At 57.8% G+C, this 26,754-nt stretch overlaps 1 protein-coding gene across 6 annotated transcripts in view; it reads right to left on the reverse strand.

Moving 5' to 3' along the window:
* Positions 1-26,754, reverse strand: part of PRDM15 (PR/SET domain 15) — a 43,642-nt gene that overhangs the window by 14,084 nt on the left and 2,804 nt on the right. For 2 of the 6 annotated variants that reach the window (XM_060150957.1, XM_060150962.1), the window contains exons 4-17: positions 24,794-25,046; positions 18,248-18,349; positions 16,746-16,970; positions 15,145-15,265; positions 13,563-13,747; positions 13,349-13,443; positions 12,944-13,031; positions 7,862-8,029; positions 5,591-5,688; positions 3,475-3,606; positions 2,740-3,049; positions 1,852-2,095; positions 882-961; positions 508-627 (exon numbers count right to left, since the gene is read on the reverse strand). In XM_060150957.1, coding sequence (XP_060006940.1) covers positions 508-627; positions 882-961; positions 1,852-2,095; positions 2,740-3,049; positions 3,475-3,606; positions 5,591-5,688; positions 7,862-8,029; positions 12,944-13,031; positions 13,349-13,443; positions 13,563-13,747; positions 15,145-15,265; positions 16,746-16,970; positions 18,248-18,349; positions 24,794-25,046 — 2,221 coding nt within the window. The remainder of the gene's footprint in view (positions 1-507; positions 628-881; positions 962-1,851; positions 2,096-2,739; positions 3,050-3,474; positions 3,607-5,590; positions 5,689-7,861; positions 8,030-12,943; positions 13,032-13,348; positions 13,444-13,562; positions 13,748-15,144; positions 15,266-16,745; positions 16,971-18,247; positions 18,350-24,793; positions 25,047-26,754) is intronic. The other 4 variants (XM_060150959.1, XM_060150961.1, XM_060150958.1 and 1 more) reach the window with 4 other exon arrangements.

Consider the following 26,754-nt stretch of genomic DNA (forward strand, 5'->3'; position numbering starts at 1 on the left):
CATTCTACTTACTGATGTGAGAGATTTTATTAATGGACTTATTATCATTTCACTCATTTCACCTGACTCAAATAAAGGTCACAGTCATCACTGTAACAGTACATCACTGTGCACAGCTGGTCCTAGTTAGTAGTTCCAGTCGGCAGTGAGGATTTTGCACCTACACTCAGGCCACACGAGGCCCCTCAGATTATTCTGTACTTCACAGAGTTCTGTGTTGCACTGTTTCCCTACTTTTAAAACGATTTGCTTGTGCTTTGATTTCACCCCATCTCCCTGCCTGTGGACGGCTCTATTTTTCTCGCTGATCCTCTTCGGGTCTTACCTTTCTTGAGTAAATGACTCGGGTCTGGGCGACCACCCCCCCGGCCCCGTGTGGCCTGGCCGCCCCTCCTGCCTGACGGCCAGGTCCCCCCCACCTCCGTGCGCCCGCTCTCGCCTTCGCCCCTCCCTCCCCCTCCCCCCACACTGAGCACACAGCCCGGGGGCCCCCCCACCTGCCCTCACCTTTCCCACACTCTGCGCACAGGTACTCTCGGATGTTGTCATGCACGCGCATGTGCTCCTTCAGCATGTCCTTCCTGGCAAAGGACTTCCCACACTGCTCGCAGGCGTGGCTTTTCACACCTACAGACAAACAGGTCAGACTTTCACAGCAGGAGATCCGCACCCACGGTCACCGCGTGACGGCAGTGACGGGAGAAGTGCGGCCCCACGCCTGCAGTTGGAGCAGTGCCCGCTGAGCCCTCCTTCCCCGGTCTCCGCGGGGACCCAGAGCGGGGAGCGGTGGCAAAGACAGACAGAGAAGTGCCGGCAGGGAGGCAAGATGACCGCTGGGCAGGAAGCAGCCCGGGCCCCTGCGTCCTCCCAGGCACGGCTACCTGTGTGGATAAGTTTGTGCCGCTCCAAGTTTCCGATGCTGTTGAAGATACGCCCGCAGATCTCACATGGGTGGATGTACCTGAAACCAGGCACAGGCTCAGGACGCCCCGCACAGCCTCCCGGGGCCGTCAGCGGCCGAGTGCACCTGCCTGAGCGCCTCTATCGGCAGGTGGGGCATAAAAGGTGCTGGGCGGGGGACAAGGGACCCAGACACTTCAGCCTCCATCTGGGCTGAATCGTCCCCCTCAAAATTCACACGTTGGTGTCCCGATTCCCAGCACGGCAGAATGCGACGGTGCTTGGAGATGGGGGTCTTCACAGAGGGTCTAAGTTAAAATTGAGGTCCTCACGACAGGCCCGAATCCAGTATGACTGGTGCCCTTATAAACAGGGACACAGAGACACGCACTGAGGGAAGGCCACGAGGACACAGGGAGAAGATGGCATCCACACGCCAAGGAGGAAGCCTGGGACAGATGCTCCCTCACGGTCACAGGAGGAAGCAGATCTGCTGCATCTAGAACGTCCGGGCTTCAGCACTGAGATAATACATTTCTGCTGTTCAAGCGGCCCAGTCGGCAGCCCGAGCAGACTACTCGGCTCTAAGCAGGGCTGTTGCCTGACTTGCTTGGACACACAGCGCTGATTACGGGCTGTAGCCAGAAGTGGGACTGACATTCACGAAACCTAATTACTGCGGGGCAAAGGGGCTCTGGTCGTATGCAGGCAGGGCCTGCAACGTGGCCCACTGTGCCGGGGGTCTGGGAAGGCGTGCAACCTGGGAGAGGCCTGAGGACCCACGAAGGAGCGAGGCCAGTGCCTCCCCCAGACCTGCCCAGGGCCCCCGAAGGAGGGAGAACTTGCTCTGCGCCCCAGGCGGCTGATTTGGGCACCTGCCTCTCTGCAAGGAAGCCAGCCCTCCCTCCGCACCACCCTAGACCAGGGAGCCCCTGCCCGGGGGGGCCTCACTTCTGCACGTTGGGGTCAGGCAGGTTCTCGCGGTGGATGACCATGTGGGCGTGGTAGGTGGCCTTCAGGGCGAAGCGCCGATGGCAGGTGCTGCAGCCGTAACCCTTCTCCTTGTGCACCTCCATGATGTGCTTCAGGTACTCCTTCCCGCGGCCGAAGGTGAGCTGTGGACACGCACACTGCTCTCGTGCGCACGCAGCCCGGATCCCCGCGGCCAACGCTGCGCTGCCGCCACCCAGGCGTCCTGGACGCCGGAGAGAGCCCGCTTCCCAGCAGGAGAGGGGGGACTCCCGAGAGCAGGGCCAGCGGTGGGCAAAATCACAAAGGGGGGGGCACAGGAAGCAGACTCCGGTCCTCCTGGACCTGCCGGCAGGTCCCGCGCCCCCCACCCCCCCCAGCCAGCTTCCAGAACGCCCCTCCTCTCCGCCCACCTGACCCCATCTCTCCCCCAAGCCTGAAGGCCCTGACAGGTGCACGGTCAGGTGCTGTGCCGAGCCCACGGGCGCGAACGCCCAGGGAGAACACAGGGACCTGCTCGGCCATGGGGAACCACAGCTCCCAGAGCAGTGAAGCTGTACAGCAAAACTGCTGAAAACTCACCACGCCCCAGCCTCTAAGCAAGGGTCCCTGCCGTGTGGGGGGCAGGCGGAGGAGAGGAGCCCTGGCCTGCGCCCACCTTCGTGGACACGGATCCCCACCGGTCAGCCACACAGGCACATGTGGACCACACTGATTCTGAGACAGTGGTCCCCTGATGGCGGTGAGACCCGTATCCAACATCCCTGAGATGCGACGAGACCTGGGGCGCCTTCCGGGACATCTGTGAGGTGCCCCCCGCAATGCCAGAGCCCTGCAGCCCCAGGGCCGGAAGGCTGCAGGTCCAGTTACCTGACACCTCTTGCAGCTGTACTTGTGAGGCTCCGAGTCTGCGCTCTCGTCGGAAGTACCGTCGTTTTCTTCCGAGGAGATCCCGATCTTGCCGATGAACTCCTCCCTCTGCTGGTCGTCCATCAGCGCGATGTCCTGGCAAACAGTCACCGCGTCCAATTTCTGACACGCTTGGTGCGAGCTTTAACCGGGGATTTGTAGGCCGGATGCAGAAACCGTGCCCTCGGGTCACCTGGGACACCCCACCCCCTGACGGTGGGGCCATCAGGCTTTGCTCACGTCCAGGCGACTGTGAACGCCAGGGCTGGAGCTGCTGGGAGCAGTCACCGAGCTGGGACGTGTCTCGAGGGTGTGCTCTGCGTCCTCATGTGGGCCTCGTCACCACCGACCCCTCCCTCCTTTTCCCTGGATCGGCACTTCTTCCCCCGCCCAACCCCGCAGCCATGACCCCGAATCCTCACTCCTCTCCCCACCACACCCACAAGCTCCCGTCTCAGGTTCCTCAAAGGCAGGGAGGGAAGCAAATGCCTCCCGTCCCGACCCTCGACCCTCACTCTTCTCCCGGGAGGTGCCTAGCATGGAGGGGTTTTAACGCGAGCCCTGCAGGTGGGCTTCAGGAGACGCGGCAAGAAGACTCCAGAGAGCTCACCGGAAGAGCGGCAAGGCGGCCACGCTGACCACGAGGGCCGGCCCCGCCACCCCCCGTGCAGCCCGGGAAGCGGGACGCTAGCCCACCTTGAAGTGGACGTGGATGTGATCCCGGAGCACGTCCACGCGGAAGAACCTGCGCCCGCAGATCTCACAGGTGTACTTCTTGTCGCCGTGCGTCAGCAGGTGTTTGTTCATGTTGCTCCTGCAGGAGAACACCTGTGGGGAGGAGAGCCGGCTCGGAGAAGCCTGGGACCGTGCGCGCCCGGCCCACGGGGAGGCCGTAACCGGGCACAAAAACGCAGCTTCCCCCAGGGTTTGAGCTGCAGCAACTCCTCAGTGTTGGAGACACAAATAGTCACGTGGTGCTAGAATCCTGACCGTCTGACCGTTTAAATTGGTGCTTACATTATAGTACAGAATTAACCGTTGTCTAGTCTTCACCGTAAACAGTATTCTGCTCAACTTTATTCCGCTCACTTAAATATTTCACTAGGATGGGGCCTACCAAGAAGGCTGTCACAGAAACAGCTGCAGTTTTCCGAAAGCGGAGGTCAAGAGTTATGTCCTCAGTGGGTGTTCCGTATTTCATGCACAACTCACACCGCCTCCCCCAGTTTCTCAGCGCTTCCTGTCTAAAGCGATGAGTGTGGAGACTCGGTCATTCACCTAGTACTCTGTGAATGTGTCCCCTCTGCTGCCCACAGGCCAGGTGCAGCTGTGCGTCCACCAGCAGCGCTCAGTGGACAAAACCAGCAGCAGAGATGGCCCCCAGGGCCCGCACTGATCTGAGAGAACGGCCTTCGCCCCAGTGGCCGAGTGACCTGGAGAGCAGGCCTCCTTAGAGCTCACCCCGACCACACGTGGTCTCAGGAAGAGAACACGCCATGAACGAAAGGGACACGGTTCACGGGGAACAGAGGCTAATGCCTTCACGGACACTGCTTTTCAAGATCTGCAGGTGACTTGCGGCCAACAGCCCTGAGACCACAGCCCAGGGAGGCTGGGCGGGAAAAGGAGTCAGCAGGGCAGGAAGATGGGCCTCCAGGGAGGGATGGAGGTTGCAGGTGTCCCTCGGCACCTGTGTTCTCCAGGCAGAAGGGGCTGGAGACGGGATACTTGGAAGCAATGAAGAATTCAGTTCTAGAGACATTCAGGCTCTGGTCATCTGCTCTCTTGCTGTGGAGGAAGGAGCTCAGCCTTGTCTCCCATCGGCCATGATTTTCCACTAGTGCCACCCCGGCACGAACACTCCACCTCCAGCACCCCGAGCCATGTGCCACCGAGAGACCTTTCGCCTCCTGCCTGGCCCCTCCGTGAGTTCAGTGAACATTTCACAGAATAAAAGGTGTCTGAACGTCAGTCACACGGCTGGCTGGTTTCACGTACACCATCTCCCAGGGACATGGAAGGGACACGGTGCCACCACTCCTCAGAGCCGGTGGTCAGTGGGCAGAATGAGCGGGACACGTGAACACGGGGCAGCCTCCACCCACCCCTGCCCGGGAGCGGCCCAGCCTGGCCACCCGGGCTCAGGCGTGTGTTCCGTTACCCCAGCTCTACTCCCCCCTCCAGCCCCCAAACCCACACTAAGTCAGAGCCCCAGCGTGGAGCCCACAGGCCACGCTACCCTGTGGCCTGGATGGCAGCGCCCGGACAGGGTTCCCTTGCAGGGCTGACGCGGCCCGGGGCTGCTCGGATGGGGAATGTACTCCGGACGTTTAGGGCCTGCTGAGGAGTCAACGTCACTCCTGCTGAGGAGTGACGGCCAGCCCGACGCCCCGGACGGATCTGCTCGCTCGGGGCACCGGCATCCGTGGACTGGGCACAGAGCACACGGCTGTGGCTCCGTCAGTCTCTCACCGGGAAATGCTGCGGGGGGACCAGTGCTGGCCAGGAAAATAAACCCGGACATCTCGTCTCCGCCAGAGGCATGTGGCTCGGGGTGCTGGAGGTGGAGTGTTCGTGCCGGGGTGGCACTAGTGGAAAATCGTGGCCGAAGGGAGACAAGGCTGAGCTCCTTCCTCCACAGCAAGAGAGCAGATGACCAGAGCACCAAGTGAGGGGACGCCGCGGCTCGGGACACCAAGTACCCACTCGATCTTAACCTTCCCCACTCCCGCCACACGCAGTGCATAGAGCTCTGAGCCTTCCCATAAGAAAAGGCGAGCTGTGTCCGGGCCCCGGCCCCAGACTGCGTTACCTTGCCGCACACCGGGCACCCCGAAGGCTCCTTCCTGTAGCGCACCAGGTTCTCGGCACCGCCGGCCTCCGCGTCTTCCCTCTTCACCCGCCGCACTCCTGAAACGCCCCGCCCCCCGGCCGAGAGAGTCAGTACACAGGAGACCTTCCCGCATCAGCCAGGGTCACCTCCAGCTGATGGAGGACAGGGCTGCCCACGGGTGGGACAAAGGAGCGAGCGGGGTCACTCGTCCATGACGCACCGGCGCTCCGACACGCGACCCGGGAGGGAGGGCAGGCGGCCCGCACCACCGACTCCGGAACCCGGGCCGCACCTGAAACTTGGAAATCCAAGGGCAGCAAGTGTCTTGAGCTTTCCACGCAGAGGAGTCAGAATGAGCTACTGGTAAGGGAGGTATCTGTGCTCAATCTGAAGCTCAAGGGAAAGGTGGGGTTCTCAGAGGCGTCTGTACGTAGGAGGGCATTCTTATTAAAAAGATACTAATATTCATCCTTCAAATTAAATCAGCCCAATAAGGATCAAGGTAAAAAGTCAGAAAATAATAAATTTCTATGGTTTTAAGGCAAAAGTGATCATAATTGGGATCGAAACAGACTTAGAAGTTCTCAGGAAACAGGGAATCTCTGAATAAAAGAAAGAGAGAAGTTCCTTCTCACGGTCTCTCTCTACACCACTGACCCGTCCTTCTGGGACATTCCTGCACAGCTGGGCTCAAGAACGGCCAGCTCGCTGGCCTGGAGACAAGTACGTGACTCCCCAGAAAGCCCCCAGTGGCGTAAAGCACACAGGTCTGTACTGGGCGTGGATTACGCTTCAGTATAGAGGGAAAAACCATGGAACGGCCACACAGCATTCGCTCATTCCCGAGGAAAATGATCTGCGTCAGATCACTCAGGAAAATGAGTGCGTCAGCTGTAAAATGTTGTAAGATACAGTTGTAAGATGCAACCCACGTATCTGTCGATCAGGAAACACCTGACTTCCGGCAGTAATGGCGGCACTTACGGGCCCGCCTGGGGCTCTATCATCAGGGTCCAGTTCAACCAGCCCAGCAGGTCGGCACAATGGCCATCCCCACAACACAGGTGAGGACACTGAGGCCCAGCAGCATGACCAAGGCCACCCGGCCAGTAAGTGGACACCAGGCGCTAAGTGCAGCACCAGATCACAGAGGGAAGGGGGTGGAGCTCATGAACCCACGTGAAGGAGGGCCAGGTAAAAAGGCAGAGTGCAAAGGTGATGCAGGACGTGACCTGACTCCAGGCTTGTTTTAAAAGCCACGAAGACACGTGTACACGCACAGCTGCATGCAATGGTCAGACTTCGCGTACAACTTCGTTTTCTGACCTTTTTCCCCTGACAAGCGTATACTTCATTTACAATTCTTTGTAAAACGATTTTTTTTTCAAACTTTTATAACAAGCTGCCCTGGTCAGTGAGTGCTTCTTACAGAGGCTGGTCAGCAAGAGGGCAGTGGGTTTTAGGGTAAAAAACTAAAATGTCAAGATCACTAAAACTAAAATGCTATTTTGAAAGAGGGTCTGTCTGAGCAGAGGGTCTTTGAGAAAGCCTCCCAGGTAGGGTAGGTGCTCAGGACACACCTGTGGCCCAAGGTCCCGGTCTCTCTCTTCTCTCGGGGCCCCTGCCTTCCCCTGCACAGCTCAGGGTCTGCCCTGTGGGGTCGCCCGCAACCCCACCTCATCCCTCACTGTGCTGCCTCCCACCTTCCCCCCCATTAGCGACCCCACTGAAGTCCATCTTTCTCCTGCGCTGGCCTCTCGTAAACCCACCACACAACAGGCAGCCCCCAGGCACCCCAAGCCCACCGCAAATGGCGAGGGTCATCGGGGGTCCCTGGGGAAACAGAGGAACAAGGGCAGAATCACTCACGGCCCCAAACAGCCTCCGCCCGAAACGTTCCGTCCCACGCACACGGCTGAGAGTGCACCACACCCCACGTGACATTTCATACACTGCTTTCCTCCTACTTTCGTATGGAAAGCATTTTCTCACAATATTAAGCTCTCTGAAAACAAAAAGATTTTGGTGACTGATAAAATTCAGTCCTACAAAGAGTCTGGTTTTCCTAACTTTCCCGCTGCGGAGCGTTTGGGGCGTTTCCAACCGTTCCCACTCCCACGTGATGCTCTAATCCCCCATCAGGACCTCTGGAAGCCTGAGCCAATTCCCATCAGGTGGTGCCTCACCAACAGGCCCCCACAGAGACGGGGCCAGCGTGAGCCCCGCCCCCTCCCCGGCAGGCGCATTCACCTTCCAGGTGCCTCCTCTGGTGGTCCAGCATGACGTCCTTGCGGTAGAACATTTTGTTGCAGACTTCACAGGCAAACTTCTTGTCCCCGTGCTTCTTCTTGTGCTTGGAAAGGTTGCTGTTGGTGGAGAAGAATCTGAAACACATCTCACATTGGAACGTCTTATCATCTGTCGAGGAAGCAGGGAAACACACAGCAACTTTTAGGTACATGACACCGACTACAGGCTCAACATCATGGCCGTGGGACTGGCAACGAGGCACAGGAGGAGGGCGGGGCCAGGAAACAGCACCACCTGAGCCGACGAAGCCCCCCGGCCAAGCCAGGCCTGAGCAGCGTGCAGAGCAAACAGGTAGCTCACCTCCTTCCTCCCTGGCGCCACAAGCCTCCCACAGCATCTGGGGATTCGTGGCAAGGAAAGCGGCTGGACCACAGCTGTCCTTGGCCCTCACCCCCTCAGCCAACCTGACCGCGGCGCCGGCCCCTCCTTCCCGCAGCGTCAGATGAGCGGCCTCCTGCCCCGCCCCACCGCTCCTCCGAAGTCCACCCATCACCTGCCCCTCCCCTCCCACGTGCCCTCCACAGGCTCCTCCCCCATCGCACAGAGACATCCCCAATGTCTCCCACCTGTAAACAAAACCGTCTGGTCCCTAGGTCCCCTTTGGGAGACGTGCACCCACCCCGGCAAACACCCCCTCCCCACATTGAAGTCTTCAGAGATACCCACAGCCCGGTGTCCCTCCCCAGTCCCTCCCCAAAGGTGGCCAGACTGCCCCACCACGGCCTCGGACAGGCCCCACCCTGCTCTCTCCCTCCAGGTACCCAAGGCAGACCCTGGGGTGTCCTGTCCCCTACCCCCAGGCCCGGGGGGTCTGCCCCCCATGAGCACAAGCACAGGGGCCATCAGGGCATCTGCCCCGCCCTGGCACCTCTCCAGCTGTCTGCCTTGGCCCCAGCCACCCAGCCTCCGCCCCTGGTTTAGGGGGTCTCGGGGCCTTGGTTAGCGCTCTCCACTCAGACTTGTCCTCTGCCCTCAACCCCGCCACGCCCACCCTGCTCCTGCCAGGACACGTTAACTGCCCACGGGTCCGTCACCTACGCCAGCCCCGAAAGTCAGCCCTCACTGCCCACGGCCGTCCTGCAGCACCGGGAACACCGTCCCGTGTCACCTGAGCGGGTGGGCATGACAGCGTGCGTCCCCCTCCAGAGCGAGGGCCTGAGGTCACACCGTGTCACCCTCATTTCTGGGCCTTTGGCTAAAGCCCACGTGCCACTTCCCATAGTCAGCAAATGTTTGCTGAATGCGCCAATCCCGGAGGCCAAGTTTCGTTTTCTACAGTGACTGATCGCGGTCCTCACTCTGCTGCACAGCGGACTCCCATGTCCGGGAATCGCAGCCTGGGCGCTGCTGACACTCTGGCCGGATCGCTGCGGGAGGCTGTCCTGTGCCCTGTACGTTGGGCAGCATCCCCCAGGCAGCTGTTGCAACCAAACCGGCTCCAGACTCTGCCCAGCGTCCCCGGGGACTCAGGCCTCAGCAGTTTAACTTCTGCCAGGTGGACCCCGAGGTGCAGCCCCAGGTGGAGGCCCCGGGGTATCCACACTCCCCGGTACACGCGTTTGTGTGTGTGCGGTACCTGTGCTTATCATGCAGACATTTCCATGCTGATTTTAGTGGTTACATAATTTTCCACCCAGTTCATACATCGTAATTTACTCCATCTTTTTTTTTTTTGCGGTACGCGGGCCTCTCACTGCTGTGGCCTCTTGCGTTGCGGAGCACAGGCTCCGGACGCGCAGGCTCAGCGGCCATGGCTCACGGGCCCAGCCGCTCCGCGGCATGTGGGATCTTCCCGGACCGGGGCACGAACCCGCGTCCCCTGCATCGGCAGGCGGACTCCCAACCACTGCGCCACCAGGGAAGCCCTACTTCATCATTTTTGATATTGTAGGTAATGTAATGATGCTCTTCCTACTGGATGTCCTCGGCATGGATCCTTAGGAATGAGACCACCAGAGATGAGGGCGTCTGCCATCCTGCTCTGCTCATCAGAGATGAAGGGCCGCGCCTTACAGGGCCGTTCCATGGGATCACTGGAGACCCCGCCCACTCTGGGCCTGCTAAACCACACAGGTAAGCCTCCCTCCTGGCCAGGTGGCCCACACGCCCAGGAACCCGACAGCCGTGGAAGGTGTAGCGCGGCCCTTGGACTTTCGCTTCTTCTCTCTAACGGGTCGAGTCCCTCCCAGCGTATGGAGAGGACCCACCTCTAACCATCCCCAACAGCTCCGGTGTGGCCTTCGCCAGGTGACAGCAGAGCTGGAGCAGCTGTCTGGGCCAGGCTGTCACCACGGTGGCTTTTCCTGCCATGGCGTCCACATGTCACCAGTTCAGGAATCCAGGCAGGTGCTGGACGACAACCTTCTCGCCCCTCCCCCGCCATAATCCCTGCTGCCCTCGAGGCCTACACTCATGTTTAACAAAATGCAGTAACTGAGAACAAACACCTGTTCTGTGGTGGATGGTCAGGCCTCTCAGCATGGCTGTGCCCCGCTCTCTGTCTGCCCCCTGCCCAGCCAGTGCCCGCCTCACCTCTACACGCTCCCCTGTACTGCTGCCCCCTGCCCCAGCTGGTGACTGTCTAATCCTCAGGCCAGAAGGCTCTGCCTTTCTTCGAGTTCATTAAAGGAGACACCTGCCCTGCTGGTGGTCCTTGACCTGAGGGGATGCGAGGGGTGTGCCCAGCCGCTGGTTTCCCTGGTAACTGATGAGCCAACCTGATGTCAGTTGCCCCTATAAACTGCAGCCTCCTTCTCCCCTGAGGGGGGAAGATCTCTGCCTGCCATGTGCTGCCTGCCCTCTGCACGTGGCAGGGTGCGGCTTCAGGACCTTTGTTTCGGACGTGTAAGGTTCCCCCGTCCAATAAACCATTGATGTCTCTGTCGCTGTCTCTGGGCTCTTTCTTTGGTCTCGAGGTTGGGCAGCTCCAAGGCTTGCAGGCCTGGGGGTGCAGCCCAACACGTGGGCTCTGGTGGAGGAGGGGGCACAGGGTCACCCGGAGGCGGGACAGGGGGTTTCCGGGGAGACCCTATCTTGCCTGAGGGCCTAGACATGAGCCTCTGCTCTCCTCCAGCTCCCTCAGGAAGGTCGAGGGCAGACGAGGGCCACCTCACACCCAGGACAGGCCCTGCTGAGTGAAAGCTTGAGAAAAAGCCCAGCAGACCCATCATTTCAAACCTCACACAAATCCCTGACTACATGGTCTACGGAAGACACATTCTCCTAACATGAACACTATTACAAGAAAGTACAACAGCCTGCAAATAATATATTACACAAATGACCTCAGCTCCCAGGTTTATCCTTTGTCTTCCATCCAAAACTTCTGACCTTTGAAATTGTGGAGAAACTGCATTTCAATTCATCGCTGCTCTGTTAACTTCTATATAACGAAGACAGACAAACGTCTGGTTTAACAGAACTTTTTGCTGACATGTAGCAACTGCTGCTTTGACTTAGTACCTTCTGTTTCATTTGTGTCCAGAGAAATAAAGATAAAAAGAAGAGAACTTCTCTGCCTCCGCCTCCAGCAGGCCGCAGCAAACACCCGGGCCGGGACAGGGGCATCCCCCTCCGCTCTGAGGCCCACCCACTGAGCTCGGGCAGAACCGAGCGTGGCCTCATGGAGCGCCATCCTGCCCGGCGGTAAGCACAGCTCGAGGGTCCTCTGACTGATACGGCATCAAAAGATTGGTGGATTTCCCCCAGGTTTTGGGAACACCTGGGCTGCGGAATGCAGGTGGTGTAGCACCTGGACGCGCACCCGGAAGCTTCCAAGGCCACTTCATGCCGTGACTGACACGGGGCAGCTGGAGCTCAGGTGAGACAAGACTCACCTGCCACTCAGAAAAGCCCCGCCCTGGAAGCGAGGCACTGTGGACGGAGGACACCAGCCGCAGTTTCCAACAGGAGCCCTCAAAGCGGAACAAGCAAATGAACCAAATGAAGGGACACTGCAGAGGCTGCAGGAGCGGGTGCTGGCCACCGGCAGGGAGGGGCAGTGGCGATTTAGGTGACGGGGTAAGGGTGCCCTGAGATGTGGGCCGGCCCCCCGGCACCCTAACGAGAACCAGCACAGAGATACAGAGGGACCGGTGACACACACCGAGGGCTCGACAGGAAGGGGGTTCGGAATCAAAGGTTAACCTGGCAGGTCTCTAAGCCGACTGCCACTGGTATCCACCCCCCAGGTGTGCGACGATGCCTAGAAGAGGGGGCCGAAAAGACAACAGCGACCCTCCGCCAACCCCATCCTCCCTGGGTGGGAACGCAGCCGTCCGCCTTCCCCCACGGGGCACAGGGCAAAGAGCCGCGGGGACAGGACACGGGCCTCCCCTGCCGGCTGGGCTCCTGCACAGCCGTCTCCTGGCCGTCCACGGGGATTTACACATCGCGTATACTAGCCAGCTGCGCGCTCGGCCAGACACGGGGCCTGAGACCCTCGGCCAGGCCCAGAGACCCGTCCCGGCCGCCGGCTGGCCCAAGCACGCCGGCCTCAGCTGCACGCAAGCAGACGGGGGTCCGTGTCACGAGTGGGGACCGGGGACAGCGGCAGGCTCAGCGGAGGCCGGAGTGTGCGAGGGAGCGGCAAGGCCCTCACCTGGACCCAGGCGGGGTCCTCGGAGGGAGGGGAGCGGATGGCTGAGGAAGCTCCTGCCGAGAGCGAGGCGGAAGCCCAGCCCTCCAGCCGCGACCCCACCTCTTCAAGGACTGCTCACCGGGTCCCGGAGCAACCCTACCACTCACCATCCTCGGCGACGATGAAACCCCCCTGCTTCACCACGGGCTCAACCATGGGCCATATGTGGCTGCTTCGGAGGAATAACAGGATGTGAAATAAATCCCCGTCTAAAGGGAAAGTTTCGGTCTCTTGAGAGTAAGTAACAGCTGCTTGAAGCACCCCGAACGGCGGGGAACGTTACAGGTGAGGACACCTGTTAAATCCACCTTCACCCTCTGCCGGAACACCTGGTCCCCACCCCGCCAGGTACCCGCGCCTCAGCGCCGGGCGGGGCCCCTCACCTGTCCGGCAGTTGTGAAACTCCAGCGCGCTCTGGATGCGGAAGGTCTTCTCGCAGGTGCCGCACCGGTACCTGTACTCGCTGTCGACCTGGTGGGGGGGGGGCGGGAAGCGGGGGCAGCTGGGACGCGCCCCCTCAGGGAGCGGGCCCTTCCCCCGCTACCCTCCTGCCCAGCGTGGAGCGTGAGCCCTGTCTGGCCGTGCCCCTGCCCTGAAAGAGAGCCCCACGTCTGGGTGAGCTCGCTGCCCACGCGGGCCTCTCGCTCGGCCCGAGCCCTGGTGGCGCGCAGCCAGGCCCAGACCCACCTGGGCCGCTCCGGCTCCCGCTGCCCCCACCCCGTGACTCCTTCATCAGCGCCAACGGGCTGCTCTCCTCCGTCACTGGACGGCAGCGGCCCTTCACCCACCTCGTTCCTGCTGTGCTTGTAAGAGACGTGCTGCTTCAGGCTCTCCTTGCGGCTGAACAGCTTGGTGCACTCCTCGCATTTAAACAGCTTGTCGCCTAAGGGACGAGCAGCGACAAGCCGCGCGCCACTGCTCCAGGCGCCCTGAGACCACACGCCCGCCTGGGGCGCGCCGCCCGGCTCCCAGCCGCCCGGCGCCGACGTCGCGGGGACTCACCGTGGGAGCGCACGTGCCTGCTGAGGTTGCTGCTGTTCTGGAAGACCTTGCTGCAGATGCTGCACTGGTAGACCCGCCGGTGCTCCCCCAGCTGCCGCACCAGCTTCCGCCGGATGCCGTGGCGGCTCGAGAGAATCAGGCTCCTCTTGAGGGTGATGCTGCCGCTCTGATGGTGCGGGAACCTGCTGGGTTAGACACACCAGCCGGTGAGACCGGTGGGAGACAGGGTGGTCGGAGAAAAAAGTTCAAGGTCACAGTCACCTTGGAGAGAGGCCCTGGCAAATCCTCCTAGCCGGACACGAGAGCGGGGGGCCGTGCTCAGGCGCACCCCTGCAGCTTTGGGGCACCTGGAAGGGACAGACACGCTGAACGCGCAGTGCCACCAGTTAGCTTTTCCCGTACCGGCCACTCAGCTCCCTGGGCGTTAACTCTGGCCACCGGGAAGCCTGGAGGTCAGTTGGTGTGCCGACCGGAGTAACCATAACTGTTCTCTTTTTTTTCACTTGCCTCTACCCTGTTTCATATTTTCCCCGAACCTGATTTTTTCAAACTTCTTCTCCCTATGAAATGTGTTTCTGACGGTAAGTTACCGAAACCCTCTGGGCAATAAGATGGAGTATAAATAAGTAGGTCAGGTTCACCATTTCTGACATTGCTCTGCTCTGTTTTCAGTTTTTCCACGGCTTCCCGAACCCTCCAGGACCAGGCGCGTTTTGGCCCCGTGGGAAAAGGGCTGGAAAAAAATACTGCCACCAGCTTGTTCAACTCCAGGGCAAAAAACTGCCTAAGAATAATAACTAAAATACAAACATTTTCCTCGTTCATAAAAAGTGGAAACACACAGAGCAAGGTGTTAAATTTACAGAAATTTAAATACAAACTGTCCTATCATAGCAGCATTTGTTCACAGCAGCCAAGGCAGAAGCAACGCAAGTGTCCTTGATGGAAGAATGAATAAACAAAATGTGGTCCATCCCGCATGATGGAATATTATTCTGCCTTAAAATGGAAGGACATTCCGACACCTGCTACAACACAGGTGAACCTCGAGGGCGTCACGTTAAGTGAAATAAGCCAATCACAAAAAGACAAACACCGTGTGAGAACACTTATATGAGGCCCCTGGAGACACAGGTACCTCCTCTGAGCTCTTCACAGAGACAGAAGGCAGAATGGTGGGTGCCAGGGGCTGGGGAGGGGCTGATAGGGAGTCAGTGTTTTTCGTAAGTATGGAGTTTCAGTTTGGGGAAGATGAAAAAGTTCCAGAGATGGGCGGAAGGCTGCACTGCAAGGTGAATGTATTTAAAACCACCGAATCGTACACTTAAAAACGATTAAGATGGTAAATTGTGAACGATGTGTATTTTACTACCGTAAAAAATAGTTTTTAAATTTTTAAGCTATTTCACAGTGGATGCGCCATTAACCCCCTGGGCTCCAGAGTTCCTGCTGCTTCCCAAGCACATACGTTTCCTACAAGAAGTAAACCATCCCCTCTCATCCGGCCTTCCCTCTGGAATGGATTAGCCGCCACGGCGCCTTTGCCTGTGAAGCCGGGCCCACGCGCTGCTCTGGGACATACTTTGGCACTGAGCTCGCGTCGCTGGGGGTGGCGGCCAGCTTCCCCAGAACCAGCTCCATGATCCGTTCGTCCGGCGACGCAGCCACAGGCTCGACCTCGCTCATGATCTCTGCCACTTGTTCTGTGTGGAGGGGACAGGACAAGCCGTATCATCACCAGGGCCGGGGATGGAACGCACCCGAACCAAGATGACAGGCCCGAGGGGCCACAGCCAGGCCAACGGGGCAGACACAGATCACAAGATTGACACGGGGGAAAAAAAACACAAAAAAACTAGCGATAGTTTAGAATCCACACATTTACCTGCAGATTTAGAAAAGCAAAATATTATTCTTAACTCAAAACTGGAGTTATAATCTGTGGTTAAGTCACGACACTATCTCAATCCCTTTCGTACCACCTAAAACCGAAACACTTTGACATACAGTGGGACCTTACAACCTAGCTAATTCTGTCCTGACAGAGATTTGGAAATATTAATTTTTGTAATCACACAAGCCATCTTGAGTATGTTCAAAAGCAGATCATCATTTTGTACAAGAGTCAAATATCAAATAACCACAGTGATAGGGACCCAGGCCTGAACCTCTGGACAAGTGAAATATGGGAAGGTTACATGAAAAGATTTAGCCACTTCACCTACTATGACGTCTTCCTAATGCAACTTAGAATTAGTGAAATAATCATTTAATAAGCTTTTCACCTCCTTCTCCTCTACTTGTTTATAGAGAAGTAGGGAAACTGTCCAGGGGAAGTTTAAACCACTTCTCCTAAGAACATTACGTGAGGGCTGCTCCTCTGAATTCTCTTTAATTCCAAGAAAGGATAAAAATTTCTTCTCACTCTCGCAAAAGAAATCCTGGGCTACGGCAGACGGCGAAATGAAAAACTGCCCAGTGATCAGTAAGGAAGGTAGTGAGGGGACTCGCTAGTGTCTGAGCATCATGTCTGGTCCTTACGTGCGAGACCCGCCAGGAATCCTCTGACACCAGGCACTTCTGGCAGAGGCCACGTGAGGGCCGAGGGGACATGGCATTTTGGGAATCCCACACCCGAGAATGAGGGCCCAAGGTCACTCCAAGCTCAACTGAGGCTACTGTACAGTCAGAGAATGGCTTTAGCCACGGCCTGGAGGCCAGCTGCACGACCGTCCACAGGGGACACGGGAGCAGACGGTGGGGCGTCCACATGATGGACCAACACGGCTCGGCAGCAAAGGAGAAGAGGCAGCGGGGACCCGACTGTGGACGAGCCTCCCCTACACGCCGTGCGGGAGATGCCGGGCACAGAGACAGTGCCCAGGACGGGAAGGCCAGTCCACGCGGAGACAAGCCGGGAAGCGGCTGGGGGGAACGGACATGCTCTCTGTCCTGATATCCGGCTACACAGGTGGACGCGCTTGTCAAAGGTCACAGCCGGCACAGCCTGCCAACCGCACTGCGAGTCGCCGTGCGCGAAGAGCTGCTTCAGCGAAAGAGAAGGGCTCTGTGCCGAGTTTTGCTACCCGGCATGGAGGCAACATGGCCTCAGGTCCCTCCCCATTCCCTTCACTGCTACCCCAGGACTGGGACCAGCCTCACCTGCGGGCCCCTCCCCCTCACCTGCGGGCTCCTCGCCTTCCACGATAACTAGAGGCTGCTCTGGCTTGGATGCTTTGGGTTTTCTCCCCCTTCGAGGCTTTTTCTTCTGCTCTTTGGCGGCACTGACACTCTTGGGAACTGCGGGAGGCTCCCCCCGGGGCACGTCTGCTTCCTTCTCCGCCGCCAAATCCTGCTGGCCGGCTGGGGGGACGCTCCTGGATTGTTCCAAATGGCCCAACAGGTGCTCTGCAGGACAGGGGAGCAAAGGCATAAGGCAGGGCGTCCACTCCCAACCTCCATTTTGCTTGTTTTCAATTTTATTTGCTAACAGGGTGCCCTCTGCAGAGGCAAATAAACGTTATTTCTTCTGCTTTGAAAATGACAGCATTTCCACTGCACCAAACACAACCACCATTTTAAGAAGTCAGTCAGGCGACAGAAGCCGGGCAGTTTTGTAAACTCGCGTACAGTTTTGTAAAAACTAAAAGCCTGGGTGCGCGTGTGTGAGCAAAGAGAAACTGGAAGAACACAGGAAAAAGGTAACGTGGGTCTCTCTACGGTGACCTTACAGGCAACTTTTATATTCTTCTCAAAGCTCATTTAAGCTTTCTAATTTTTCTACGATGAATATATAACACAGTTATTTTAAAACGTAGCCTTTGAAGAGGCATAGTGATAAACATTCAATTCATAATGAACAAAATTGTCTTTCAAAACACTGCATGAAGGCCAAAAACCTTTATTTTCAACAGAAGAAACCTCAAAGACCTCCCAGGGAAAGATAACTGGGCCACACACAGGAAGCAGACAGAGATGGCCATGCTCCCTGAATGAAGGTGAGCTGGGCTCAGGCTGGCTGGAGGGCGGGGCACCAGCAAGAGGACGGAGGAGTGACCCACGAGACAGATGGGGACCAGCGCCCTCCAGTGACCACTGGTGCCCGCCTGCACATTCGGCCAAGGAGCCATTCTTCCCATCGACAACCTCGACTGGCTCACACAGGCCTCGGTGTGAAGTGGCGGCTGTCTCCCCACTTGTTCCACGCTCAGGGCCACTGTGCAGGGCGAGTGCCCTCGAGGGGCCAGGGAAGGAGAGGGGTGAGGGATGAGGGAAGGAAAGTTTTAAAGCAAACAACGTTACGTGCTGCGTGTCACGGGAAGCGTCTGGAAGTTTGGCCACGTAGCAGAACAAGCTAACGATGAGGCCACCCGGCTGCAAATGCTTGGGAAGGCTACAAAAAGAGAGACTGTCCCCCCACACCAAACTAATGCTCTGCTGAGCTTCAGAGAAAGGAAACAAGACCCCTCGCTGCCAGACACGCAGAGAACTTCAAGCCAAAGCACAGACCCCGGGAGGAGGCCTGGAAGACACAGGCTGGGAGCTGAGCTGCTCCCGCAAAGCCAGGGAGCTCCCGTGTGTTCTGCCACCATCCCAGAGGGATGGCGTGGACGTGACAGAGCACGTCATGGGGAGCGCAGCGCGGGACTCGCCGGCGTCTGGCTAAGCAGGCACCTGCCCCTTACCATTCAGCAGCTGCAGCTCAAGGAAGGCGGCCGAACACACCTTGCACACCCACCGGCTGGGTTCCGCCTCCACTGGCGTGCTGCTCTCTGGGGTGCCTGCAGCTTCAAAAGACAAGAGGGGGAGGTGGTCCAGCAGCTGCTCTCTCTGTGCAGCCCAGCCCAGTGCAGGGCACACCTGCCCTCGCAGGAGGTGACAATGACAGTGGTAACAACTGTCACCGCTTGGGAGCAGGTCCAATGCTCCAGGCGCCGTTTTCGGCGTTTTACCTACACGGACTCGCTCGTGCCCGTGAATGTCCCCATTTCACAGATGAGGAAGCTGGGCACAGAGCACTAGAACCAGGGCCTGACGCAGGGCTGTCACCAGTCACGGAAACGTGGCCTCCTCCCAGAAGCCAGTCTGGTGGGACCAGACACCATCTCCCCCATACGACTTCAAGAAAAGAAAAAATGCATGCTACGGCCCACATCGAATTCCCCAACCTCTCACTGGCTCATGTGACAAGAAAGGGCGGAACCCCAAACAGCCAGGCCACGCGCCCTGGTGTGGCCACGGCTCCTGCCCAGCGCTGGCCAGCAGAGCTTTCTGCAATGACAGAAATGTTCTGTAACTGCCGGCCAGGGGGGGCAGCCACGTGCGCCGAGTGCCCCTGGGGAGCTGGACTTTCACTTTTATTGAATTTAGGTTGAAACAGCTGCCTGGGGCAGGTGCTTACTGCGGAGGCAGTGCCCCTAGCCCTCCCGGCACCCCCGTGGGAGTCTGGGGGTGGGGGGAGATGACCAGGGTCCATGGAACACAGAGAGAGACCCTGGTTGCTCAGGGTCCTTTTCAAAAAAAACTACCGATGCTCTTGTGAGACCTCAAAGTTGGGGATGTAATGGAGAAGAACCTTTGTATTCTGTTACAAGTTAATCACTGAAGGGATGTTGCCTATAAGCTTAAATTATACCTAATGGCCCCTCACTGGGAACCCTGCCTCCCGGGTAAAGACAGTAAAGCTAAAACACCTTTGCTTGGCTCACAGGAAACATCCGGACCAGGCTCACCTGTGAATGGCTGCAGGAAGGAGGAAATTAACATCCCCTGACCGGAACCAGGAGACGCCTGATTTTATTCCCTCCCCTTTTAGCATGAAAGCAGCCTGAATGCTAACTCAGCTGGTTCTTTGGGACACGAGTCCACCAGCTCCTCGGTCTGCTGGCTTTCCAATAAAGTCGCTATTTCTTGCCCTAGCCGGTCTCTCGATTTACGGGCTGCTTGTGCGGTGACCAGTGCGAGCTGACTTGGTAACGGGGACGTTCAAAGTGAATGTATGTTCGTGATGTCCTGGCCCAGGAAGCTGAGTCGCTAAACCCCACGTGGCAGCCTGTCAGGGCTGGACGGGGGCCACCAGCCCTCACCACCACCTCCACTCCCGTCTCTGTGCAGCTTGTGTTGACACGCACGACCCATCGCAACCCTCCGGGGCCACTCGCAAAGCAAAACCATCCAGAAGGGCGACTGCACACACGTTCAGAACCAGGAAAGAGCACGCCTCTGTCTGTGTCAAAAAACAGCGATAAGGGCTTCCCTGGTGGCACAGTGGTTGAGAGTCCGCCTGCCGATACAGGGGACGCGGGTTCGTGCCCTGGTCCGGGAGGATCCCACGTGCTGTGGAGCGGCTGGGCCCGTGAGCCATGGCCGCTGAGCCTGCGCGTCCGGAGCCTGTGCTCCGCAACGGGAGAGGCCACAACGATGAGAGGCCCATGTACCGCAAAAAAAAAATAAATAAACACAGCGATAAGGTTGCAAAGGATGGAAGAAACAGATGGAGACCACTGCTACAACCGTTTGCAGGCATTTTCTGAGTCTCCGTAAGATAACAAGAAGAGAGAAATGTAACTGCAGTATGAAATTTTTGGTTATGCCAAAGCCAGAGCAGAAAGAGTGGAGAGTGCGCAGCCCAGAAGCAGGGCGCCGTTGTGGGGTGTGCCCTGCGGCCCAGCCTCAGCTCTCCTCTGCGCCCATCTCTGGGAATCCACAGAAGAGAATCAGCAGGAGATCAGGGCCAAATTCCTGCATCTCACTCACCTTCCCAAACACACACGGTTCTAAAGAGGGCAAAGCACTCTTGCACAGGAGTTTCAGAGAAGGATGCTGAGCAGGGGGTAGCTGGCAGTGGACACTCGGGAATAAACACAGTTTCTTTTCATCTGAGTGAGCGGCTCTCTCTCCACCACGAGGTCCCTGCCCAGGAATGGAATTCACATAGGCCTGACCTGTGACCTGACCTTCGGCAGGAAACCCATCTCTTCAGCCTGGTGTCCTGAACGCTAGGTCAACGGGACTAACTAGAAGAACCAGTCATGACTGCTGTCCTCCCACCGAGGGCAGTACTCTAGTTTCCAAAAATTAGCTTTAAAAGATAAGACTTGGGCTTCCCGGGTGGCACAGTGGTTGGGAGTCCGCCTGCCGATGCAGGGGACACGGGTTCGTGCCCCGGTCCGGGAAGATCCCACATGCCGTGGAGCGGCTGGGCCTGTGAGACGTGGCCGCTGAGCCTGTGCGTCCGGAGCCTGTGCTCCGCAACGGGAGAGGCCACAGCAGTGAGAGGCCCGTGTACCGCAAAAAAAAAAAAAAAAAAGACTTAAGAAAAAATTAGCCAGCGGTCAGAAGGCAATTCTTCATCCCAACCACTCACATGCCCAACAAAAGAGGTGTCTACGCAAAATGAAACAGGAGCTGGCAGTGGAGAGACAGGGAGAAGGCCCACAGCAGGACAGTCGGCAAAACGTGTGATGAAGTTCAATCACGTGGTACGTCAGCATGTACAGCAAGACCTCAACCATGCAGAAGTGCACGGCTTTTTAAACGACGGAAAAGAAATGGCAGAACTACAGGGACAGAGGGTAGATGCTGGCCGCCAGGGGACGGAGTACAGAGCTGTACAAGGGAACCATCTGGGGTGCTGAGAACGTTCTACATCTTGATCGTGGTGGAGCTCACACAACTGTAGACGTTTGTCCAAACTCTGAACTGTCCACCTAAAATCGCTATTTTATTGTTTGTTAACTACACGCCCACAGTGCTGGTTTTTTAAAACTATTAGAAAATGCTAATCAAAAATGCTAAGAGTCGTTAAGATGGTGATGTTATATGTGATTTCAAAGTTCCCCAAACGTTATGAGATGTACTTATATTTCATTTTTTTCACTAGAAAGCTGATTTTGAAACTCTGATGCTGACAGCCGACCCTGAGCCCCACGCACCCGCCCGCTGAGACCACTGGGCTTCTGGGCCTCCTCCTGCATCTGCCAACGGGCCCAGGTGTGTGTAAAGAAGCGAAACCAGCCTTAATGGGAGCTCAAGGAGAACATGGGATAGAAAAGTAAATCCACTACCAGAAAAAAAAAAAACAGGTTAATTTTTGAAAGGAGTGTGCCCGGAAGAAGGAAACCTGCTTCCCTCTGTATTTAAAAGTGTCCTCTGCCAGCCTGCAAATCGGCCGATCTCTATGGCAAACATCTATGACAAGAATGTCTGAAGCAAATTCAAAGAGAGAGAACTAATGAGTCTTAGCAGTTCCGATGCTCACCTAGAAAGTTGATAAATAACATAGAGGCAGACTGCTCCTTGCCCATGGGTCCCCTCAGGACGCTTCTGGAACAAACTGCTGGTTCCTAAGGCCCCCTCACCTTGCTCTGACCCACCCGCATCGGGCTAAGGGTGCAGCACTGGCCACAAAGGCCCCGTGTGATCTCACGGGTGCGTCCAGACCAGAGGCGGGATAGGGAACGGCCTCATCTCAGGAGGGGCAGAGGGGAAGCCATCTCCCTACCTGTCAGATCTGGATAATCGGAATCCTGCAGAAAGCCAGCTTTCCACGGGTTTCCAGGCCTCTCCTCACAGGTCTCTTCTGCACCCGTTACTGAGAAGTGGGCACTCAGTGACCCAGTACTCCCAACGCACGGCTTCCGATGGGTGAGGTGTTCAAAACACACACCTGAGACCGCCTGGGCCCTGGGCACCCGGATGGGTGGGGCTGGAGCAGCGTTCCAGAAGCCTCTCTGTGCCAGGAGGGGACGTCAGGGGAGGGGAGAGGGGCTTGGGGAAGGGGCTGGGCAGGAGGCCAGCGTGGTAGGAGACAACGCGGGGGTCCTAGGGCGGCTGCCACGTCCCTAGGTGCAGCAATGGTACTGGCGCCAGCAGCCCTGCCGGCGCCAAGCGGGCACTCGGCAGGGGGCTCCCCCAGGAAGAAAAGAAACAAGGAACCCAACTAACCAGCTAGTTAACAGTAGTCAGGAACTTTCATCACATCGCCAAGAAATATGTGCTTGACATTTGTCCCGAAACAGAAAGTGAAAAAGAGCATAAAAGCTATTTCTAAACTTTTCGAGTACCTAAGCTGCTTATTTATTTCCCCAATTCAGAAGCTAGTTTAGGGTGGCCACGCTGCTTGCCTGGTTATGAACAGCGCCCTACATTCTCAGAAGCCCAGAGGAGGGGCCCCAGCTACCCTAGTGTCCTGCTTGAGAACGGTTAGAACGGAATCCGGAGGCAGGTACTGGACAACACGGTCCTGGGCTCATTTCATGAAGATCCATGCTCTCCAACGCAGCCCCAGATTCAAGAGCCCTCCGGAGGCAAAAAGCCAACAACAACTGGAACTCTGATAAGGGGAGGTGACCTCTGTGTTGACTTTGACCTTGAGAGCCATGAGGGGCATGCATGCCACCTCCAGCACACAACTGACAAGGTCAGGCTCTACAAGCCAAACCCTGACGTGCAGTCTGGGCTGGTCCCGGGACACGCACGGGGTAAGGAATCCATGCCACGAGAAAGCCAGGTCAGGAAGATCCTGGTGACCCTGGCCAGCACCCAGGGAGGTGGCCTCACCTCGGTGCTTGAAAATGACTCCTGACCCCGTGGAGTGCCACTGCAGGTGCCTCCCAGGGGCAGGGGCAGGGCCAGGTCCCCGGTTTTAGCAAATCCTAGGGGCTAGAGCAGTCTGGTGAAAAACGCAGGGTCTCTCCAAATTCTTCCTGCCCCCTTTACTATCAAAATAAAGAAAGGGCCGTCAAGCCCAGTCTCCCTGCAAATATCCCTGCGAAGATGCAAACCCTCTCCTGCCACCAGACCCTGCGTGCAGCCATCTGTCACCCCCGGAGCACCCCCCAGAGGCTCCACGGGCCACCACCACCCAGCCAGCCTGCAGGGACTGAAGAGGGGTCCTGGAAATTCACGTCCGCCTGGAACCTTTGGGTAGGGTCTCTGCAGAGGTGACCAAGATAAGATGGGTCAGACTGGTTGAGGGTGGTCCTAAATCCAGTGACTGGTGTCCTCATAAGGAGAGAACCCAGAGGCACAGGGAGAGACCCAGGCAGGGATGGGGAGCTGCAGCTCCACTCCAGGACCGCCGAGGGCTGTCGGCAACACCAGAGCTGGGAAATCCGCAGCTTGGACTCCAGGCTTCCAGACTGTGAGACAACACGTTTCCTTTGTTTTAGCCCCGGTTTGTGGTGCTTCGTCTGGGATACCTCACGGATACCTCCCTCCCTCTCTCACGCTGCCACGTGAGCCCACCGGAAGCAGCTCCCAAACCTCCGCCACGAGGCACACGTGGGACAGACCAGCACCTCCCAAGCCTGTACGGAGCTGACTGTACCCCACGGTGCTCATAATAAGAGGGATCATCTCCTTGTCAGAACCCTGTTGTTCGGGGGTCGGAAGGAAAGTCAGTGTCAGCTTCTCCCTGCCACAGGAAGTAATCTTCGTGGCAGCAACAAGCATGTCTGCCCCGGGCAGGACCAGCTGGAGCCGTATGAAAGCCCTGCTCTCCCAGGTTGTAGTGCCACGTGTGAGCCACTTCACGCGGTCCCTCAAGGTCAGGTCCACCCCGAGGACCCACAGTGTGGGTAGAAAAGGCCCCCTTCACGCAGTGATCCCCCGACCCCAGGTCAGCAGGACACGTATTCTGATTTGCTTTTCCAAAGGGATGTGGGTGAATCACACGTGACTCCACTAGGCCCTTCTTTGACGACACATGCTACACAGGCACACACATGCGTATACACACGCGCATGCACACGCACACCCCGACCTCCGGGAAGAGGCTGCTGGAAGGTGGCTAGCACCAGCACTGGAGCCAGAATCCGGGTTCAAACCCTGATTCTGTCACTCTTTGCACTGTGATTCAGGGAAGCTTCCTTAACCTCTCTGTGCTCCGTTCCCTCTGCCCAAACCCAGGGGCCACAACCTGACCCCCAGGGACCAGGTGGGTGAGTGACGCGTGTGAAGGCGCAGAGCTGGGGGCAGAGCTGCCCGCCAGCAAGCGCCTGGCTTGGGGCAAGCTCTTCTAACGGTTTCTCGGCCCAAATGTTCAACCAGCAGACCTACAGACCCACCACGTGGTGTCAGGACCGAGCCCCCGGTGCTCCCCACGCCCGCGGGCCTGCCCGGCCCGACTCTTCTCACTAACACCGGGCTGCTGCGTGCGGCCAAGGGGCCGTGGGTCCCCATGGGGTGGCAGGACGGCAGGCGCGCTGGGGACAGGGGCCCCCACGTACCATGGAGCCCAGGGCAGGCCTGCCTCAGCATGGGCTTGTCCATCCTCTTGGCGTAGAAGGCCGCGTACCACACGCGCAGCTCGGTGCCCGGGGGGATGTCACGCGAGGTGGTGAAGTACACGTCGCTGCCGTGCTGGAAGGCCGTCAGGTTCTGGTGCCCGGGCTCCGCTGCCGGCCGCACCAGCATCATCCAGTTGCAGTCATCCTCATTGGAGGTGTCGAAGCACACGGGGTGCCCGTCCTTCTGGAACACCTGGGGGTGAGCGCGGCCCCCGAGGGGCCGGGGCGGGGGCTGGTTATCCACCGGTGTGCGTGTCAGCGTGTGTGTGTGTGTGAGAGAAGGGGGCTGCTGAGTGACCAGTCTGGACGGCACCACATCAGAGGCCAAACCGTGCTCCATACGGACCTGTTTGGGCATTTACAGTGGTGGGAGGGCAGAGGTAGACCCCCGAACAGGTCAGGCTGCCCACAAGCAGAAGGGAAGCAGGAGACACAGCAAAAGGTCAGGTGTCACCGGGAGACCCTAGTTCTCCGCATGGCTCAGGTGGGGACTGGCGCGCCTAATTCCCACCTGTGGTCCAGGTGGGCACCCGGACGCGTGCATTCTGCTGCACGGGGAAACCTGAGTTCTGCTCCTAGGCCAGGAGTTGCCAGGAGACCTGAGCTCTATGCGTGGCCCGGCTGGGAACTAGGACATCTGAGGTCTACTTGTGGTCCAGGTGTAGAACCTGGACACTCAGGTTCTAATCAGTTTTCAAGTGGGCATGAAGGTGCTTCTTGAGTTCTACTCCCGGCCCAGGTGTCATCGGGACACCTCAACTCTAGGCATGGCCCAGGTGGGAATCAGGACACCTGAGCTCTACTCCAGTTCCAGACGTCATCGGGACACTTGAACTCTATACCTGGCCCAGGTGTCATCGGGACACCTGAGTTCTACTCATGGCCCATCTGGGCATCGGGACACCCAAGTTCTTCTCCCGGCTCTGTTGCAAAGTTCCTCAATCTCTATAAGCTGCGCCCTCCTCTGCAAAGCAGCACCACTGTTTTGTGGATTAAATGCAGGCAGGGACCAGGGGGAGAAGCTTGAATATTTTGAAGTTCAAAGTAACCACATGGAATAGGGGGTTCCTGTCCGCCATTTTCCGATGCAATCATTGCTTCCTCGTTGTAGGAAGAAATCTCCCCCCTCTCCTGGGCTTTTCCTGTAGGGGCTCCCCACTGCTAAGAGCTGGAGGCCCCCTTTGAGGATAGAGCCCTCAGAAGCAAGAGGAGGGGGCAGAGGGGTCCACCAGGTGCCTAACGACCCTGAGCCGGTGTGGGAACTGCTCCCTCGCCCTCACTCCACGGGCATAAAGCTGCCCCCAGCACCCAGGTAATCAACGCTGAGCCTGTGCTGGAAACAACTCAATACGAGACACAGACCTTCAGAATCTGAGTCGCTGAAAGAAACCAAAACAGGCACAGAGGACTTTTTCAAAGGGGTCTCGGCCGACCTCGGGCCCATAGCGATTACGTGCATCAGCCCCAGGCCTCTTTACCGCACTCCTTCACGTAAAATAACGTCTCTTTCTTTCCTTTCTTTGTAAACAAATCAAGTGCCTTTCCTTCCGCTCTGCTGTGCTGAAATCTGCCTTGTAAACTCAGTTCTCCAAGGACTGGCAGAACTCCGCGGTCACCTAGATCACCTCTGTCCTGAAACACGTGGGTCTCTGCTAAGGGTCTCCAGGAGAGCTCACCTCTCGGGGTAACCATTGCCCAACCAGCACCTGTTCCTCTCTGTTTATTTACAGGTGTTTTTGAAGCAGGCTGAGGCTGGGCGCGTACTGGGTGCGGGGACAGAGCTGTGACTGACACCCACGTCCCTCGCCTCACGGCGCCTCCGTGGGTCTCACTTTAAGTGATCCAAGCCCTCCCACGGATTTCCTTCCATTTTGTTTTTCTCAGTGTCATATAAAAGCTGC

The sequence above is a fragment of the Lagenorhynchus albirostris genome, chromosome 5, assembly GCF_949774975.1.
Source record: "Lagenorhynchus albirostris chromosome 5, mLagAlb1.1, whole genome shotgun sequence".
Lineage (NCBI taxonomy): Eukaryota > Metazoa > Chordata > Mammalia > Artiodactyla > Delphinidae > Lagenorhynchus > Lagenorhynchus albirostris.